The sequence below is a fragment of the Megascapheus bottae genome, chromosome 1 (assembly GCF_031878675.1).
Source record: "Megascapheus bottae isolate mThoBot1 chromosome 1, mThoBot2.hap1, whole genome shotgun sequence".
Taxonomy (NCBI): Eukaryota; Metazoa; Chordata; class Mammalia; order Rodentia; family Geomyidae; genus Megascapheus; species Megascapheus bottae.
The window spans coordinates 67,948,514-67,969,526 of NC_143509.1; the positions used below are offsets into that span (position 1 = coordinate 67,948,514).

Below are 21,013 nucleotides of genomic sequence, written 5' to 3' on the forward strand. Positions count from 1 at the left end.
ATGCTCTGCTATTTGTGTCATGCCTATAGTCTAACAATTCACCTGTATTTACTTAGTTTTCTTGATGTAATCAAACACTTGATTTTTAACCCTAAGTTTATTCAAAGCATGGCTGCAGACTGCAGTAGCAATAAGATACTATTTTAACTAAGGACTTGTTGCCAGAAAGAATGTGCTTATCTTAGCTAGATTCTTTTGTAACCAAAAACATATGGCTCAGCCAGGAGTACAGCACTATGGGCTAGTCAGATTAGTCTGACTTCTTAGTGTTATTTGCTCATTGATTCATTTGCTGATAGTTTATCAAGGCCTATTCTGCATAAAGGATTGTAATTCACTCTCAATGAAGCAGATCTATGTTTGATCCTGTAGCGCTTGGTATATATGTTTGTCCCTATTCCTATATGAACCATTAAATATTATCACATAATGAAAGTTATGATACAAGTAGTAAAGATATTTAAGAATGTATCTATCAGGGAAAATTAAGTTGGAGAATAGTTTTCTACAGGAAAATTCAATTAATAAATACCCAAAGGATGATTATAGTCATCCAGAGATAAAGATATAGAGCTGAGCATTCCAGGCAGAGGTCACATCATGTATGAACACTCAGAGTTCTAGAGTATTATAAAAGCATATTGGCAGTGACAACCAGATAACCTGGGAATGACAGAGCACAAGAGATACTATAGGGAGGAAAGGTAGATAAGCATTGTATAGACTCTGTTAACCTAAAAAATATGACTAGGTTTTAATAATAATCCAGTCATGTTCCTCTGTCTTTAACTTCACCCTGGATTAGCTGTTCAAAAGAGACAATTAAGACAATAAAACACTAAGCCGTAAGAGAAAATATGATAGTTTTCTTTGGGATATCACAGGGTAATGAAGAAATGTAGCTGGTTTAGAATAATATCCCATGTAGATCAATATTCATATATTATAACTAACATTTGTTTTGATTAATTTATATTGGTACTGATTTTACCGTGATCACTTAGGAACATTGTCCATTAACTGGCCTTACTGAAAGCATGAATGCAAATAAGAACGTCACGCTTTTTTGTACTACCCTGTACCTTATTTTAGCCCAATATTTACCAAATAAGAGTATACCAATGCACTCAGATCTCTGCAGTCCAGGTCTTAGATGAAAAATCACTGGTCTTATTCTTCATTTGATACACAGATCCTAAAAGAGCATGTTTTAAAAATGAATGCATGACAGAATTTAATCTGAAGTTTTTCTCTGCATAAATAGTAAATAGCTCAGTGCAGCAACCCAGGATCTTGAGGAGATACTGGGAGATTAGAAGCTCTACATAGAACAGAAGATCAGGCAAAGGCTGGGAAGGAACTGATAGGAGAGAAAGTTGATATCCACAATGTCTCTTACAAGAGCCTCAAATAAGTGTATAGACAGCTTTTCATCACTGTGATATAATAGCTTAATGAAAACAATTTAAGGAAGGAAAAATGACTTATTTGGGGTTCACTTTAGTCATAGTGCCCGCTGGCTGGGCTGGTGAGGAGGCAGTGTACCATTCCCAAAGGCTGGGTCTGAGCAATGCTGCTCACTTGCTTTCAACTGAAAGTAGAGGACAACATGTAGAGGAGGGTAGAGAGAAAAGAACAGGAAACTGAAGGAGAGAAGAGGGGAGGGAAAGGAGGGGAAGGAGGAGGAGATAAAGGGAGATGACAGAAGAGAAGGGAAGAGGAGAGGAAAGAAGAGAGGAATGGGTGAGAGGGAGAGAAGAGGGAGATGAGGGGAGGGAAGGGGAGAGGACAAGGCTAGCTGTCCTAATAGGCTATTTAACGTTGAGTGGACTGATCCACCAAGTATAAAGCTTACCTGATGTAATCATCTCTCAGTAATGCCACCAGTTGGGCCCCAAGTTTGTGAAACATGAGTCTCTGGAGACATTTTATACCCAAACTATAACTTAGTATATGAACCAAAAAAGAGAGCAAAAATAAAGAATCGCAGAAACAGTGCTAGAGTGGCAGCTACTGAAGAGTGACTGGATAGGGACCGAATACTTCTCTAATAGAAATTGTCTTTAAGGTATCTTTAGAGACCAGGAGTTTGGCCTAGTGGTAGAGTGCTTGCCTAGCATGCTCGAAGGCACCAGGTTCGATTCCTGGGTACCACATACATAGAAAAAAAAAAAAAGACAAAAGTGGTGCTGAGGCTCAAGTGGTAGAGCTCTAGCTTTGAGAAAGTCCAAGGACAGTGCTCAGGCCCTGAGCTCAAGCCCAGGCCTGGCAAAAAAAAAAAAAAAAAAAAAAAAAAAAAAAAAAAAAGATAGCAGCTCTTCCTGTAAGTGGCCTGAGGTGACCTGTGAACATGGTTCGCTACTCTCTAGACCCAGAAAACCCCACAAAGTCATGCAAGTCAAGAGGCTCAAATCTTGGCGTCCACTTTAAGAACACCAGAGAAACAGCCCAGGCCATCAAGGGTATGCATATCCGACAAGCTACAAAGTATCTGAAAGTCATAACTTTAAAGAAGCAATGTGTGCCATTTCGGCATTACAATGGTGGAGTTGGCAGGTGTGCCCAGCCAAACAGTGGGGTTGGACACAGGGTCGGTGGCCCAGAAAGAGTGCTGAGTTTCTTCTGCACATGCTTAAGAGTGATGCTGAACTGAAGGGCTTAGATGTAGACTCCCTGGTCATTGAACACATCCAGGTGAACAAAGTACCCAAGATGCGCTGCCGAACTTACAGAGCCTGTGGTAAGATTAACCCACACATGAGCTCCCCGTGCCATATTGAGATGATCCTTATTGGAAAGGCGCAAATTGTTCCTAAACCAGAAGAGGAAGTTGCACAGAAGAAAAAAGTATCCCAAAAGAAACTGAAGAAACAAAAACGTAAGGCACAAGAATAAATTTAGCATAAAATAAATGCAAATAAATTAAAAAAAGATACTATTAGAAAAATTCTAAGACAGGATGGGAGAAAAAGTCAAACCCCAGTGGGCTGGAGAAAACTCAGAATGGGTGGAGAAATAGAATATTATTGCCTAAAGACCTAGCACACACAAAGGTGTTTAGTTGGGAGTGTGTGTATGTATGTGTGTGTGTGTGCCTGTTTATAAGGAAAACTTAAAATCATCGATAATTTGTGCAACATTCTTGATTTGTAATTCAACTAAACATGTTCACATTCCTCTTTTGAGAAGATAAACCAGCATAATGCACATGTCTTTATATAGATCCAGCCTGCATATAACTATCTCCATGCCTGCACACATACATACACACACATATATAGATAGATACATATATATATATATAATTCAGGCATTGTAACTGAGTAGGGGGTGATAGATTTGTGCATGAAAATTATTTACTTGGGGGTTTTCTTGTTTTTTTGTGGGGCTCATGGGGCTTGAACTCTGGGCACTGTCCCTGGGCTCTTCAACTCAAAGCTAACACCTACCCCTGGGCACTGTCCCTGAGCTCTTCAGCTCAAGGCTACCACCCTACCCTACTTAAGGGTTTTTTATCCAATAAGGCCTTTTTGAGTTAAGGCCTATAACAGAATTATTCCAGCAGCATAACTATTAGGAGATATTATCATAATTTGTCTACCCAGTAGAGTCCCTAATTAAGAGCATCTTGCCTCATTCCCCAGATCTGTGCTGTTCATTGAGCCTTGTAACTCAAATAGATTTCATTTACTGCCTTGAGACATATGTTCTAACTTGTATGTAATCATTTAAGTGCTTGGTAATTCTCCTCTTTCTCTGTTGACATCTGGATAAATCCATTCTCATTTTCAGGCATTTTGTCTTCAATTTTAATGGTAAAAGAGAATTTTGTCAAGGGATGCTTACTTAGTTTTTGTTTACTCAGAATATTAATATTTTTTCTTATTACTGGAATCATGTTTGCCAAACACTAGAAGTCTTTGAAAGCAAACACACATAATAGCCTACTTTGATAAAGAACTCAAGTGAATCTAATCAATTATAATAAAAAATGAACATAAAAAGTGTTGGGTTGCTCATATGAAATTAACTTCTAGCAATTTACTTAATATGTCTTCATTGAATCTATGCCTATAGTTAAGGCCCCAAAATGTCAATACCATAGAAAGGTCTGTGCCTTTATCCCTAGAAATTTTTACTCTCCATCTCTAATGGACAGCGATAATGGTAGATATTGCCTCTATGGAAAGTGTACAAATAAACTTGCACTGTCTGCTTATTCTTAATGTCTAGAAAGAGGTAGATTTCTTGTGTCCAGCAGTGAGAGGACCTTCCACAGAGATACCATAGAAGCATGGGATTTCTAGGTTCACCAATAGACCATATGTATATAGGTTCAATTTTGCAAATTTTCTTGTTATTTCTTGCTAACGTTTGAGCATATCATCAAGAGTTCATATGCTGGAAACCTAATTTCCAAATTTATTTGTTAATAATATTTGGGGTTAGAACCTGTTTGAAACATTATTCTCAATAATTGATACATTCATAGATTAATGGATTGTCAAGAGTGATTTTGTTATGCAAGTGGGCTCCTGCATGCATGTTCTGTCTTAGGATGAAGATGCCCTTTGCCATTTCAAATCACTCAGTAAGTCCTTCAGCAGATGTGGACGATTACTGCCACCATGCTCTTGGATTTCCAGCCTCTAGATCTATAAGTTGAATAAACCCCTCTTAATAAATTATACAATTGTGGGGCTAGAAGTTTGGCCTAGTGGTAGAGTGTTTGCCTAGTATACACGAAGACCAGGGTTCAATTCCTCAGTACCACATACACAGAAAAAAGCCAGAAGTGGTGCTGAGGCTCAAGTGGTAGAGCTCTAGCCTTGAGAAAGTCCAAGGACAATGCTCAGGCCCTGAGCTCAAGCCCAGGACTGGCAATAAACAAACAAATAAATAAATAAATAAATAAATAAATAAAATTATACAAATGTGGCATTTAGTTACAACAGAGAAAACAGATTCAGACAGTTCCTTGTGGAAATGCTTGTATGGTACTGCTTCTATTATGATTTTGCAGATGTTATATTCACCAAATGATTTAGAAAGCAAAACTATCCCCCCTGAATATTTAGCAAAGCAATCAAAGATGACACACATGCTTGTTGAGTTAGTACTAGAAGTCAACATGGAAATTGGATTATGTCCAGATGTTCTGACATATATGCAGTTGTTACATAATCTTCGGAGAAAGTTAGAAGCTGTGTTATGACAAAGACTGGGACAAACTGTCATAATGATATTTCAATGGGAAATGGTAGACACTCACTCAAGACAAATTTAATGTGTAGGCAACATGGCACTTGAATAGAAATTTATTCAAGGATTTTTCTAGAAACCCAGGACAGAAATTAGATCCAAGTCTTAGTGAGATCTGTTACCAGGAAAGCTTTTAAACATAAGCATTTCTATCTCCCTTTTGTTGGTGTCTCTGCTACTTTTATTTTTTCACTTTTTATTCTTACAAATCTTTCTCTAGTGATTCTTTGGGGTTTTAACCGATATGTATTACCATGTGATCATATCATAATGCTAAGCCTCACCCCTGTATTTTGTATTACCCCAATCAAGCAAAAAACCCAGACTCATAGTGACATCTAAGTCCTAAGTCTGTATTCTAGAAAACAACCTATATATCCCAGTATGGCTCAGATATTCAAACCTGATCTAATCCACTGAGTCAAAACATCCATGTCACATTACATACATGATTACTCACAGCTCATATTGGTGGATTAGCCAGTCATTTTTTTCAGAGAAAAGTGTAGGCTCAGGGCCAGGAACATGGCCTAGTGGTATAGTGCACACCTAGCATGCACAAAATTATGGGTTTGATTTCTTAATGCCACATATACAGAAAAATAGCCAGAAGTGGTCCTGTGGCTCAAAAGAGTAGAGCTCTAGCCTTGAGACAGTCCAAGAATAGTGCCCAGGCCCTGAATTCAAGCCCCAAGACTGGCAAAAAAAAAGAAGTTTAGGATCATCAGGTTATCTAACCTATGCCTGCTAAAAGTGTAAAAGAATGATAGAAACTGGGCTGGGATTTTGGCCTAGTGACAGCCTAGCCTACAAGAAGACCTGCGTTTGATTCCTTGGTACCACATACATAGAAAAAAAGCCAGAAGTGGTGCTGTGGCTCAAGTGGTAGAGCTCTAGCCTTGAGAAAAAAAAATGCCAAGGACAGGTCAGTGCTCAGGCCCTAAGCCCAAGCCAAGGACTGACAAAAAAAAAAAGAATTATAGAAACAATAGAACTTAATGATTGATTGAATGTAGTCCTAGGAGACAGGGTAGAATCAAGAATCAAGGGTTGGGCATGGCTCAGTTGGTAGAGCACTAGCCAATGAGCAAAAACAATAGGTATCAGTTTCAAGTCCCAGTCTCAGACATAAAAATAAAAAAGATAAGGTAGAATCAGAGGTAACTCTCAAAATTTTATGTAGGAAGGTAGGACCTTTTCACTGGAATATCAGATAATGATAAAAGAGGGGAGTCTGTGAAAGAAAGCCATAAGCAAAGTTCTCCCCTTTGGCAAAAATATAGCCTTATTGGAAGTTTCTGTTCAGAATGGCATGTTACACAGACTTATCTCTTCTCCTCACTTCACAGTCCCTTTCTGGGTTCCCTCATTCTGACTTTTCTTTGTTACCAGTCTTTCTCAGGGAGTAAAAATTGTCCAATGGTATAACCATAATTTAAGACAAAGAAATTCTTACCCAACACAGAATACTTACTCTATCTATTATCTTACACCCTAAGCCTACTGTGGGCAAGTATAGACAGTAAATTTATATTGAGTGAAAACAAGCATTTAAAAAGATGTTTACAAAGTACTTGAGGAGAAAGAGTTAATCACAAACATATAACTAGCATAAAATAGCATTGAAAGTAGAGATTATATTTTTGAAATAATTACAGACGCTATACTGAACGTAGAAGGACCAAGTTGTCATAATTTCCTTAACTGTCCCTTTTCGGAGTGCTAAACTTTCCAAGTTCTGGGAAATGCCTCAGATTCCCGTTTCCTCAATTCATCCAGGCTGTTTACATGGTCAGCTGAGCTGTACTAACTTATTTCCTAACAAGACTAGCTAGGTTTTGACTAACTCTAGGCCAAGCTGAGAATCGCACATCACAATTACCCCTTCTATGTAAGAACTTCCCATTACATGCCTTTTCTTTATTAACTGGGCTATTAAATATACCTGGAAATGAAATGAGGTCAGTGAAAACAAAAGATCCATGGTTTATAGGGTGCTCAGTACCTGAAATGATGAACTCTAGAGCAGAACAGAATGACGTGCTGATAGAACCCCAGACAATATGCATGATTCTGTGATACCTTTTTCTGAGACAGAAGTTCCATGGCTGACTAGCTCTGTGACTCATAGGCCCAAGGAATCTGAGCTTTGGAGTTATAGAAAAGGATGATTGGAAGTCACCACTTCACTTATGAGTGAAATATCTACCTGTGTCAATTTACAAGAAAATGCCACATTGTGTCTTGGGTTTTGTTTTTTTTTAAGTAATTGTCAAGGTGATGTATAGAGGAGCAACAGTTAATTAGGGAATGGTTACATTTCTTGTTGTATTGTTGAGGGTCTCCCTGGGTTTTCTCCTATTGTTCCTCCCTTTCCCAGTCCCTCCCACCCTGGCCAAGTTGTAAAGCTCATTTCCAACATAGTGTCTTGTGAGGATCACTGTTGCATTGGCTCACCCTTTGTCCTTTGTCTCACCATTTTATTCTTCCCTTCGTTTACCCAATTTAGATAATTGTATATACAAGACACAGAGTACCAAACTCAAATACAATGACAACCAGGATAAACCAAAGGAAAATACAACTAGAGAAAAAAGAAATAGCTTCACACAGTACATTAAAAAACAACAACCAAGAAAAATGTCTTGGTTTTTGTTTTTTGTTTTTGTTTTTGTTTTTTGCCAGTCCTGCAGCTTGAACTCAGGGCCTGAACACCATCCTTGGGCTTTCTCAAGATTAAAGCTCTACCAGTTTAGTCACAGCACCACTTCTGTTTTTGTTTTATGTAGATGATACTGAAGAATTGAACCCAGGTCTTCATGCATGCTGGGCAAGCACTTTACCAATAAGCCAAACTCCCAGCCCCAATAAAGAAAAACTTCTTACTCCCATACCTTGAAGTTCATTTGACTTAGCATCATATTATTTTTTATTATTTTTAGCATCATCTTACATGGTCATATATATATATATATAAATACATAGCTATTGAATTATTGTGATCCTCTCATAGCACTATCCTAGACATACACTAATTTAACAGCTCTTTTCACTCCCAGCATGAAAAAGATTTCAATTAAATGATAGCTTATATATTAGCCCAGTTCTAAATGCTGCCAAGAACTTGATAATTCCAGAATACATTAGCAAATCAATCTCCTGAATGTCCAAAGGCAGCAGCAAGTTTTAGAAATGAGAGATGTTGACAGTATCCAGATAGCTCCCTTTGCTGCTGCTGCTTCTAAAATCTATAAAATCAATAGAAATTCATGGTGATCTAATACACTAAAATATAATTCCCTCTCAAAATGTAGACTGCTTTTTTTCCCTCAAAGAACAACTATAGTTGGGCATGGTGGATCATGCCTGTAAGCCTAGCTACTCAGGAGGCTAGGATCGGAGGATCTAGGTTCAAAGCCAGCCTGGGCACTAAAGTCTGTGAGACTCTTACCTCCAGTTAATCACCAGAAAACCAGAAGTGGCGCTGTGGCTCAAGGGGTAGGGCAGTAGCCTTGAGCTGAAGATCTCAGGGTCAGCGTCCAAGCCCAGAGTTCAAGTTACAAGACCGGGCCAAAAAAAGAACTATCTTTTTTCCTATCTCAAATATATATACCTTCCTGGTGTATACTTCATTTCCAGGGGGAATTTTTAAAATTCTTTTGATATTTTCTCTTTAAATGCATTGAATATATTGGACTATGAAATGTGTTTTTCAATCAAATTCTAAGTCAACTTGAAAAGGAAGAGATTAGATTTCAGTGGGATTTGGGGGGCTAAAGAATGTAAGGGGAGGCATAAGAGTGGAAGACATCTTCATTCTTATTCAGGTGTCATTCAGCCATCCACAGAGGATCTTTCCTCTTCTCCACTTTAGGACATTGTTTCTATATATTGCATGTAGTTGTTGCAGTGGACAGATGAGACACACCTGTCACAAAGGGAGTAACTTCCTACAGGTCTCATGCCTATTTTCTGTAGCACTAAAACCAATCATGAACTTGGATCATTCTAGTCTTTCCTTTAAGAGTCAGATGATTTTAAGTCCAGATTTGGCATAAACTTCAGACATGACAAGGAGAAAGAAAGATCACAGACAAATTTAAGTTATTGGCCTATCTATTGTGATTGTTTCCTCTCTTTAAGGACACACACCTCAATTGTACCTCATTCTACCTGTTCATATCTTTTGCACTGTGAACCCTGTCAGACCTACCCATCTACATTGGATAGTTCTTAAAGAATGGATCTACCACAGTTTGGAGAAGCTGCAGCTTTCCTCAGAAGAAGTGAGGCCGACTTGCTTCCGTTATCAGCTGCAGCCTTTGATGGTAAGATGTAAGCTGCTGGCCACACTTTACTGTTTCAAGGTGGCAATTAAGATATGTGATTAACAGAGATAAACAAACAAACTTGTACCTAACTGTACTGTTGAAGAGCTCCAGGCTGGAAATGCTATTTTCAAGAAAGAAAGAAGATGGTTGGGGGGGAGAGGGGTAGTCCAGGCTTAAGGCTTACTTATATGGCCTTCAGACAAGGATTCTCTTCCAAGAGCCATTAATATTAATAATCCCCTCTATCTCCTAGACTAGAAATGAGGTTTGTACTACAGGAGAATAAAGAAAGGAGAAGAGCTGACAAGGCTGGAGAATGAGAATTTGTCTCTGGCTCAGTTCAGGCATTTAACAAAAATTGGAATTTGACCCTCTGGTGGTTTCCAGGTCAGTGGGGTCACTCAGCTCACAGGAAAGGACAGACAAGTAATTGGGAGACTTGCTCACTATGATTCAAAATTTCTTGATAATTACAAGCAAGGCCAAAGGTTCACAAAGATTCAGCTTCAAACAAATGACCAAACTCTACACTTAAATTTCTTAGTAAATGATGCTTCTCCCTCCCTCCTCCTGCCCCCAAACTTGATTGCATGCATGTGATGCATAGCCATTCTCTGAATATGAGCTTTATAGAGATTTAGAAGTCAGACTCACAGTATGATCTTGTACCAGGTCACCTATGTTCCTTGATTCAAAATTACTTAAGAGTTCCCCATAAAAATGGAATGGTGTTCTTTGTACACAAACATTTTAGTCAACCCTAGACTTTAATAGTCCTCATAATTCAAACCAGTCATGTATGATATTGTATTTCCTTCACAGACTAACTAGTCCTGGTTTTATTCCCAGTTTCAGTCATTGGATTTCATTACTGTGCTTGGATTTTAGAATTGCTAATTATAATCTATCAAATCAAATACAAGAGCAGAGCAATCCCTGAAGTCAGAGATATCCCTGCAGAGGCTTAGCTTAGATAGTTAGATAACAAAAGACAAGATTACAATTGTGATGCTGGGGAGAAAAGCGAAATGGGTCAAAACACTAGAGATAATTGGATTTTTTGTTCAATAGATTCAATGCTGCAAATAGTTACTTAAGCTGTATAAATTTAAATTACAAAAATTTAAAACATTTCTCATAAAAATGTTCCTGTAGCTAGCTGGACACATGTGACTCATGCCAGTAATCCTAGCTACTCAGGAGGCTGAGACCTGAGGATCAATGTTTGAAGCCAGACTGAGCAGAAAAGTCAGTGAGATGAGATGCTTATTTCCAATAAACTATTCAGAAGAAGCTGGAAGCGGTACTGTAGCTCAAGTGGTTGAGCACCAATCCTGAGCACAAAGAGGCTTAGGGACAGTGGCCAGGGCCTGAGTTCATGCCCCAAGACTGGCAAAAAATTTCTCCTGTTGCCAAAAGATCAATCAGACCAAATGTTCATTGTTCTGGAAATGGAGGTTGAAGTATTTAACTTCCTGTAATGGTAATGTAAAGTCAGCAAGCAGACTGATGGATATTTCTGTATTATAAATCATATTTTCTCTTTAGAGGAGAAGAAATGCTGGATTCCTGATGAGAAGAATGCTTATATTGAGGCTGAGGTTAAAAGGAGTGAAGGTGATGGAAAAATAATTGTAGAGACTAGACATGGAAAGGTAATGGAGTCCTTATTTCACTTAAGAATGTCTATTTTACTTGTTTGAATCACTAAGTGTATTTTTTCTAATATTTTCATTCAACACCTACACTAGGAAATATGATGGACACTTTTTGGGACCTCTCTTATCTTCAAAAAGTTTTTTTAATTGCCTTCAGTTATACAAAGAAATTGTCATTTAATAAAGCATTATGGGTACAATATACCTTGACATATGTCACCTCTCTACACATACTCAAACATTCCCTACCCATTGCTTTTTTCACTTCATTAACCTTCTTTAATTTTTTCAGTCATAGGGTTTGAACTCAGGGTCTGAGCACTGACTCAGAGCTTTTTTTTTGGCAAGGCCAGTACTCTGCCATTTTGAGCCACAGCTCCCCTTGCAGTTTTCAGTGGTTAATTGGAAATAAGGGTCTCGCAGTCTTTCTGCCTGGGCTGGCTTAGAACCACACTCCTCAGATCTTAGCCTTCTGGGTAGCTAGGATTACAGTGTGAGATAATTTAGAGCTGCTCCTTCACTTACCTTTCAAGATTTAATGAATAACATTCAATAATCCAAAGCCAAATAATTGCAGTAGCAAATGTCATTGACTCTAGAACTCAAGGCCATTTCCATGTCTTTCATTTTAAAGGTGCCATTTGAGTGAATAATGGTTTACAGTCAAGTTGTGTTTGTAAGATCAAGATAGATACTATTTGAATAAAATACCATTTTGTCTAGATGGCAAGAAATGGGGGCAATGTTCACTTATGTGAAATGCTAGAGGAAGTGATTATAGATTTGCCAAAGGCCTTGAATTTCAGTACTCGGAGGAGGTTATTTATATCCATGAAAAGAGAAGATTAGATCACATGCTGAATCATAAAACTGTGGGGTAGCTGGGCACTGGTGCTTTCTTTATACCTTGTAGCACCAGAAATTGAATCAAATACTTTACATGTGCTAGGCAAGTACTGTAGTAGTGAATTACACTCCAAATTCTGCCAACTTAACATTACGGAGAGGAAATTCATATAACATTAAATTTGACCCTTTAAAGTGTCTGTGTCAATAGTTTTAACAAGTACATATTAAGAATTATACAACTATCACCATAATTTAGCTTTAGAATATATTTATTATTACAAAAAGAATCATAGAATTCATTAGAAAATCACTCCTTCTCCCCTACTCCCAAACATCTATCTTTGTAGATTGACCTGTTCTGTCTATTTTCACAGAAAGATGGTTTTAATTTTCACTCCTCTAAATACTAAAAGCAATAGAGATCTTTTATACACTTTTATGTACTTTTTATGTATTTATTGGTATTTATATAGTTTCTTTGGAAAGGTATCTAAGCTTTTGCCCATTTCATTTGACTATTTCATTTTCATTATTTAGTTATTGTCCAATTTCTATAAGGAAATATTTGAGCCTGAGCAACTTTATAAAGAGAGTGTGCTAGTCAGCCTTCCATTGTTGTGGCACAATATCTGAGAAAATCCACTCCAGTGGTATGAAGGTTTATTTTTGCTCATGACTTTATAGATGTCAATCCATCATGATTAGTTCATTCCAACCCATAGAAAGGCAGAAAGGCAGGGTGGAAAAAAACTGCTCATCTCATGACAGAGAGAAAACAGAGACATAGCATAGGAATCTAGGGACAAGATATACCTGAGTGTAGGGACCATACCCAAAGACCCACTTCTGTCAAGTAGGCTCAATCTCCTAAAAGTCCTTTCAGCTCTGACCTCAGTAATGGGTTAATCCATTGGTGAAGTTAACACTCTTATGATTCAATCACCTCTCAAAAGTTCCACCGTCTGGGGGGGATACTTTGTATCTCAACAGAGGTTTAATTCATCCACAGTTCAAGAAGTCCTAGGTTCTACTGTCAGCTGTGATGAGGATCTTAATGGAAGATGGCATTAAAAGGGTAGAAATGCATGTGCAAGAAAGATATCATAACAGTAAGAAGGAATCCAAAGGTGGTGAGATCTCCTTTATTGTTATCATAGAGGTGATGTACAGACAGAGGGGTTACAATTACATGATTCAGGTAACTAGTATATTTCTTTCTGTTCTCTCACTCATGAGAGAACAACCTATGAGTTGCATAGTTTACCTTCGTCAGTGTCCAGTGAGCTCCACTGCTGCACTTTTTATCCTTTTTCTCTTGAATTCTATACCTTCCTCCTAACCCTTCCGAAGATGTACACGATGCATAAGGTGAGGAAGACAGAATCATTGAAACTAAAAATAAGAAAGAAAAGAGAGATCTCTTCTTTCCATTTCTGAGTTCATTTTGATATATATAATTTTATATAAATATGAAGAGACAATTAGACATTGCACCTTTGTGTTTCTCTCCTAAGAGTATCCTCTTTTGGTCTTGCTGTGTGCCAGATAATTTCTTATTTAACAACCCTTTCCTGGGCACTAATTCAGGTCCCAACAACAATCACCAAACTCCTCCTCAATGCAGTAGCCTCCTACCCCCACCCCTTAATGTCCTAAACACTCTCTCAACACTAAGCTATAACTCTATATTATCCCATACTTCTCCACATTTCCACACTGGAAGGAATCAGTCAATATTTCAACATGTAAACCATTAGCATACATAACCTTATTCCAAGCGATAACATTTTGTCTTAGGTCCACGAAACTCATGTATTTCACAATACATTTTCCTAATTCTATGTAAGTGTTTTAAATGGCTTCCAATATCATCTAAATGCCCAAGTTCAAAGTCTTATCTAAGATTCCAAGGGAACTCTTTCCAGCTGTGAATCCCCGTTAAACCAACCAAACCAAAAAAAAAAACCAAACAAACAAAAAACACAAGTTACATATTTCCAAGGTAATTATTTCTACTCCAAAGGAAATATAAGCACATAATTATGGCTAAATATTAGTTTACAGCAGACTAAAATCCAAACCTGGCATCATTGTGCTTATTGTGGTGGGATATCCGTCCTGTGTTAGTCAACCTCATGTCACCACCAGCATGTGACATAATCAACCTAATGAAAAGATTTATTTTGGCTCACATTTGGAGGTTCCAGTACAATATTTGTTGAATCTATTGCTATGAGGCCCATGGAAAAGAAACAACATTGTAGAATCTCATGGTAGAGAAAAACCTACATTTCTCGTAGTCAGAAGGCAAAAGAGAGTCTGGAAACTGCTGAGCCCTACAGTCCCATTCATCCATATTTCACCAAAAATTTAAAAACTTTGCAAAACCCTTTAAATAGGCTTTATCTGTTAGAGATCGGGTTCTATGTGTTTCAACTCACAGGCCTTTGAAAGACACTCAAGATCCAATATGGTGGCCTCGACCCTCTTTGTTGTCCCATCTCTTTGGGACAAAAAAGAAATATTAAGTTTTCTTCACCTTCTGGCCAAAAGAAGGCTTTGGTTAGAGGAACATCTGCTCCTTCCAGGAAGATTGGCTTACTTTCTTCTGGCCCTATTCCCTACGAAGGCATCTCTCTCTGACTTTGAGCACTAGTATAAACGTCGTTTTGTGGAGACAGAAAGATTATGACTAGAGGCCAGCTTGAGCAAGAGTTAAGACTCTCCTGAGTTAAGCCAGACATGGTAATACATTCTTTATTTCCAAGTACTCTGAAGGCATTATGGATTGAGGCCAGCCCAGATAGATACCTCAAGACCCTACCTGAAAAACAAACTAAAAGCAAAGGATTTGGTAGAGTGGCTGAAGTAATTAGCACTTGGGTCCTCAGGACTACAAATGAACAAAAAAAGAAAAAAAGGAAACATCATTTAGGGAGCCACAACTCAACCACTTCAGCAACAGAAAGGCATGCGTTGAATTCTTTATTCCCTTCAATGTTCTGAATGACAATTTTTTTTTAAATCTTGGTTAGGCCAAGATTCCCTTTTGGCCTCAAATGACTGATGGCCAACTACCAGAAACTTTTTTCAGATCTGTTCTTGTGTTTTCTCTTCTTCTAAAGCTGTGTCAACTAGGACTATTAGTGGACAGTAGATCTCTTGGGGATGGATAATCCCCAGGTGGTTAAACCTGGTTCTGTCTCCTAGTTAAAAGCTCTTCTTTGAAGCGTTTAAATGCTCTCCTCTTTTACATCCTGTTGTAAATATTCACCAGAATGTCACTTAATGAGCTCCATCTAACAACTAGAAGAATTTCTAGTCTACTTTCTTATATTCCTTTAGACAAATTCAGGTATCTTCTGTGTGACCATAAACCCTTACAAGTGGCTTCCAGTGTGTCAGAAAGACGTGGTGGCTGCCTATAAAAGGAAGAGGCTATCTGAAGCTCCCCCCCATATCTTTGCTGTTGCTGAAAATGCCTTTCAGGATATGCTCCACAGTAAGTAACCAGCCTAGAAAACAAAAAGTAAAAAAGATGTGGTCTCCATTGTCTCAATGTCACTGAAATACACTTAGGAACTGAGCATAGCATGGTCTTCACGATCATCTAATCCCTTAAGCCCTACATTTTGTTTTGAATAAAGCATAGGCAGAATTGTGCAGGCCTCCTAGGCTGCTGAGACAATTAGCTCACAATTCTGAGAAAACAAATATATTTACAGTGCTGGGGCTGTGGCCTGTCTAGAGTAAACCTCCTATAGCTATTGGCTTTTGTGTTCACAAAACATCTGCTGTATTATTTGAGTCAATAGCTAGTATCATATAACAATTACTTAAAATAAATAAAATAATAAAAATAACAACTGTTAGTTACCATTTATATATAGATTTATATGTTTTAACAACATAGAGATACTTATATGTGTTCTTCTGATGCACATAGAGATCTATTTTATCCTAGGATATCTAAACAGTAATTGTAAATAAAATAATTATTTCCTTTTGCATAAAACTATACACAAGAAAATTTTAAATATATTCATACCAATATATAAATCTCTAACATAAAAATATTCTGGCTATTTCTTTCTTTTGCAGATCTAGAGAATCAGTCCTTACTCTTCACGTAAGTGTCTGCCTTATCTTTTCTTTTTGGCCTGCAGGAAGTTTTAGTGGAAACATCATCTACATCTTACTGAATAAAACTTAACTGAAATATTTTTGAACTGTTTGTTCTTTAAATGCCAAATACATTCTAGACAAAATTAAGACAACCAGTAAGTTGTCATACTGCCTTAATCAGTGATTGTTCCAAATAATGGTGGTAAGTAGTTTGCCCCTATCATTTTAGGGCACCTTTAGAAACCATAGTACATGAGATCAAGCAAACACCCTCTTGATAAAGGAAATGTCACTCTCTCAAGTAAATACTTCAAAGGCATCTAGATTCCATGATTAAACAAATAGCCTAACAAAAACCCAAATGAAAAATACTAAGGATTTATATCTGGCAAAAGAAATGTAGAGGCCAATTCTGTTCCAGACTTGGGAAAGTTGTGTTATAGTAAGTGATGAGGAAAATGGAAAGGGCTGCAGTGGTACCTCTATTGGACATTAATGTTGATGAAAACAATTTTGGTACAACAGGTGACTTTCAACAGGTGACTAATACCCACTGGTCAGTCAAGTACTTAAGTCATTGGCCTTCATTCCCAGTATTGATTCTATTATACTGGTTGATTCTATTGGTTGGAGAGCCAGTCTCCTGTGAGTGATCTATGGCCAGAATAATAGAACTGGGTGGTAGAGTTCAGCAGTTTGTATCAGGTCTAGACCAATTTATAAAGATTCATACAGATAAAAGCAGGTCTTCATCCTATGATGTTTTGGGAAATGAAGCTATGAATTCATCACTGGGTAATCATACATTATAAATTTCCTGATTTAACAAAGACAAAGAGGAAGCCTAAAGCACAACTGCCTGGTGCAATGATTGCCAGTTTCTTTCTTTCTTTTTTTTTTCTTCAAGAAGAGGGTGGATTTGATGATTACTTATCTTTCACTGAATTGATCATCAGAACTAGTTAACCATGTCACTGAAATTCAAACCACAGGGGAGAATCTGGTGCTTGGAAGACTGTGAATTCTAAATTTGTTCTTCAGTATTTCACCACCACTGTAGCAATGTGTAAATCCAGGAAAAAGCCAGTAAGTATTCATATTCTGGGAGAAAAATTAGGTAGACCAACAAGTCTTAAGAGGAATAAGGATGTAGAAACACACTGAGTGACTTGAATAGTGTTAAAAAAGAATCTTGTTTTCTGTCTGGTCTTTACCCTATGAGAGAACCATCAGATTTCTAACCCAATAATTTGAAAACATGATCACATAATTTCAGATCTGCTTCAAGGGCCAGATACTGTTTATTGAACTTAAACTTGAAGTTACATCCTCAGAATTCAAAAATCTTACTTAAAAACTAAGGTTTATCAGTGCCTTCAATGGCTACTCTTGATATTTTGTCATCTCCTCAGCTATGATGTAGTGTATGATGTACCAATGCTTCCATTCTCCCCTAATTCCTATATCGCATCCTAACAACCCAATAGTCAAACTCTGAACTTTACTCATAGTTTTTGTTCTTTAAAACTTTCTGTGTGTCGTTTTTTTCTGACAACAGCATAGAATTCCATTGTATACAAATACCTCAACTTGTTGATCCACTCATCAACTGAGGGACATCTAGGTTGGTTCCATATCTTTCCTATGGTGAATAATGCTGCAATGAACATTGTTGTGCTAGTGGATTTAGTATGCCCTAGTTTCTGGATGATTGGGTAAATGCCAAGTAGTGGAATTTCTGGGTCATAGGGAAGCTCTATGTTCAGCCTTTTGAAGCACTGTCATACTGCTTTCCATAGTGGTTGAATGAGTTTGCACTCCCACCAACAGTGTAGTAGTGATCCCTCCTGGCCACATCCCCTCCAGCATCTGTTGTTATTCGTTTTCCTGATCCTGGCCATTTTAACTGGAGTGAGGTGGAATCTTAGAGTTGTTTTGATTTGCATTTCTTTTATGACCAGAGATGTTGAGCATTTCTTCATGTGTCTATAGGCCATTTTTGTTTCTTCTTCAGAGAAGACTCTCTTTAAGTCTTTGGCCCATTTTTTAATGGGATGGTTGTTACTTTGGAGATTAGTTTTGGAGTGATTCAATTTTTTGAGTTGTTGATATATTTTAGATATGAGGCCTTTGTCCGTTGTTTGGTTGGTGAAGATCTTCTCCCACTCTGTAGGCTTCCTAACTAATTTACTAGCTATGTCCTTTGCCATACAAAAGCTCTGCAGTTTAATGTAGTCCCACTTATCCAGCCTTTCTCTGATTTGTTGTGATTTTTGGTCCTTATTAAGAAAGTTTTGAAAATAAAAAAGAGTGAAAACTTTCAAAAAAAAAAAAGAAAAGAAAGTTTTGACCTGTGCCAAGGAGGCCTAGTGTATCTCCTATTCCTTCTTGTAAAGTTTTCAGTGTGTCAGCTTTTACCTCCAGGTCTTTGATTCATTTGGAGTTAATTCTAGTGCAGGGTGACAAAGAAGGATCCAACTTTAGTTTTCTGCAGGTGCTTAACCAGTTCTGCCAGCACAACTTGTTGAAGAGGCTGTCTTTCTTCCATTCTATTTTTTTGGCTCCCTTGTCAAAGATTAGGTGGCCATAGGTCTGTGGTTTAATATCTGGGTCCTCAGTTCTATTCCATTGGTCTTCAGGCCTGTTCTTGTGCCAGTACCAAGCTGTTTTGATAATTATAGCCCTATAATAGAGTCTAAAGTTTGGAATTGAAATTCCTCCTGTACTGTTCTTTCTGCTAAGAAGTGTTTTTGCTGTATGGGGTCTTTTATTATTCCATATGAAATTTTGAATTGCCTCTTCTATTTCTTTAAAGAATGCCATTGGGATATTGATGGGCATTGCGTTGAATTTGTAGATAGCCCTTGGCAAGATTGTCATTTTCACAATGTTGATTGTTCCAATCCAGGAGCATGGGAGGTTTTTCCATTTCCTTAGTTCTGCTTTAATTTCCTTTTACAGGGTGGTTAGGAAATGGAAAGACTTAGAAAAGATCATATTAAGTGAAGTAAGCCAGACTCAAAAGAACTTAGGCTCAATGGTTTCCCTCATTTGTCATAATCAGTAGAAACCTTGGGCTCTACTAGCAGAGATCTGCAATAGAGCAAAACCTTGATACATAAGGCCATATAGTATGAAGCTAATTGAAAGGACCTCCAGGATATTGAAACAAAAGCCATATAACGAATGATTGTTGTTCTTAAGGTACTATGTTATCGCTCATCTCCTTTGCTGTCCCTTGGGTATCTCATATTGTTATAGTATCTCACTTTGTTATCTGATATATTGAATTTATTTGTATTTGGTTATTTGAAATTTGATAGGGAAGGGGGGAAAACCAAGACGGGGGTGGGGAGGCTAATGGGGACCAAGACATGTGAAAGGGTATCAATGTATGTGAATTAATGCACCTTCTATCTGGCAAATATCATGTAACCCTTTTACTAATTACAATGAACAATATAAAAAAAGAAAGTGGGAGAAAATAAGAGAGGGAGTAATATTGTTCAGCAAGAAATGTATTCAATGCCTTACTAATGTAACTGTAATCCCTCTGTATATCACCTTTATGATGATTAAAATTTTAAAAATTGAAAAAAAAAGAAAACAATCATATTAAGTGAAGTAAGCCAGACTCAAAGGAACTCAGACTCAATGGTTTCCCTCATTTGTCATAATCAGTAGAAACCTTAGGCTCTACTAGCAAAGATTTGCAATAGAGCAAAACTTTGATACAAAAGACCATATAGTATGATGCTAAATGAAAGGATCTCTAGGATATAGAAACATAAGCCATATAATGAATGATTGTTGTTCTTAAGGTACTATGTTATTTCTCATCTCCTTTGCTGTCCCTTGGTTATCTCATATTGGTATAGTATCTCATTTTGTTACCTGATATATTGGATATATTTGTATTTGGTTATTTGAAATTGGATAGGGAAGGGGGAAAACAAGATGAGGGGTGTGGGTGGGAGGGAGGGAAATGGGGACCAAGACATGTGAAAGGGTATCAATGTATGGGAATTCATGCACCATCTATCTGGCAAATATCATGTAACCCTTCTATTAATTACAATAAAAAATATATGAAAAAAAACTTTCTGTGTGTAACATTTTAAAATTTTCCTTACTTTATTTAGACCCATAAAGAGTTAATGGACTTCTGTAATTACAGGTTGCTAGTCTGTGAAAACCAAAATATAAATAGAATTTTGTAACATGGAGTGAAACTCAAAATCAATGAGATATTGAGTCATTCATACTAAGCATTTTTCTATACCTGATATTGTCATTTTTGTTTTTCAGTTTGATTCTGGATGTTGTCTGGTGGTTTTGCTAAGTTAGAGCTATATCAAAGTAGATACCTGGATCAAGTTTTAGCCATAGAATGCTTCCTTTTCAAACATTGCATTCTAGATTTTGAATTTCTTTAGGTTTCATTTTGTTCTACTATTTCATACATAAAATTTTCTTTACATTTTATTATACTTTATTATTATCTAGATAAAACTTTGTGTTGCTATGCTTTAAGGTTTTAGTCATAACTCTTGTTTGTATTTTTCCAATCTGAATTGGTTTGGTCTAACTATTCAGTCTTATGATATATAATATTTCTGTGGGAATCTTTGCTCGCATAGGTCTTTTACTACTTAAAGGATAGCAGGTCCAAATTATTTACAAGGCTAATGACATTCATATATATATACATATACATACAAATATAGCTAGAGATAGATAGACAGATACATAGATGGGTGGATATAGTTAAACACAATGTACTACATA

The 21,013-nt window shown here is 37.2% G+C and overlaps 1 protein-coding gene and 1 pseudogene across 1 annotated transcript in view; both read left to right on the forward strand.

Moving 5' to 3' along the window:
* Window positions 1–2,350: 2,350 nt before the first annotated feature.
* On the forward strand, window positions 2,351–2,895 carry LOC150069384 (large ribosomal subunit protein uL22 pseudogene; annotated as a pseudogene).
* Window positions 2,896–9,502: 6,607 nt separating this feature from the next.
* Myh15 (myosin heavy chain 15) overlaps window positions 9,503–21,013 on the forward strand; it is a 119,995-nt gene continuing 108,484 nt past the window's right edge. The window contains 5 exon segments of the mRNA XM_090330959.1: window positions 9,503–9,590; window positions 11,142–11,248; window positions 15,446–15,602; window positions 16,202–16,229; window positions 17,218–17,311. Coding sequence (XP_090187085.1) covers window positions 9,503–9,590; window positions 11,142–11,248; window positions 15,446–15,602; window positions 16,202–16,229; window positions 17,218–17,311 — 474 coding nt within the window.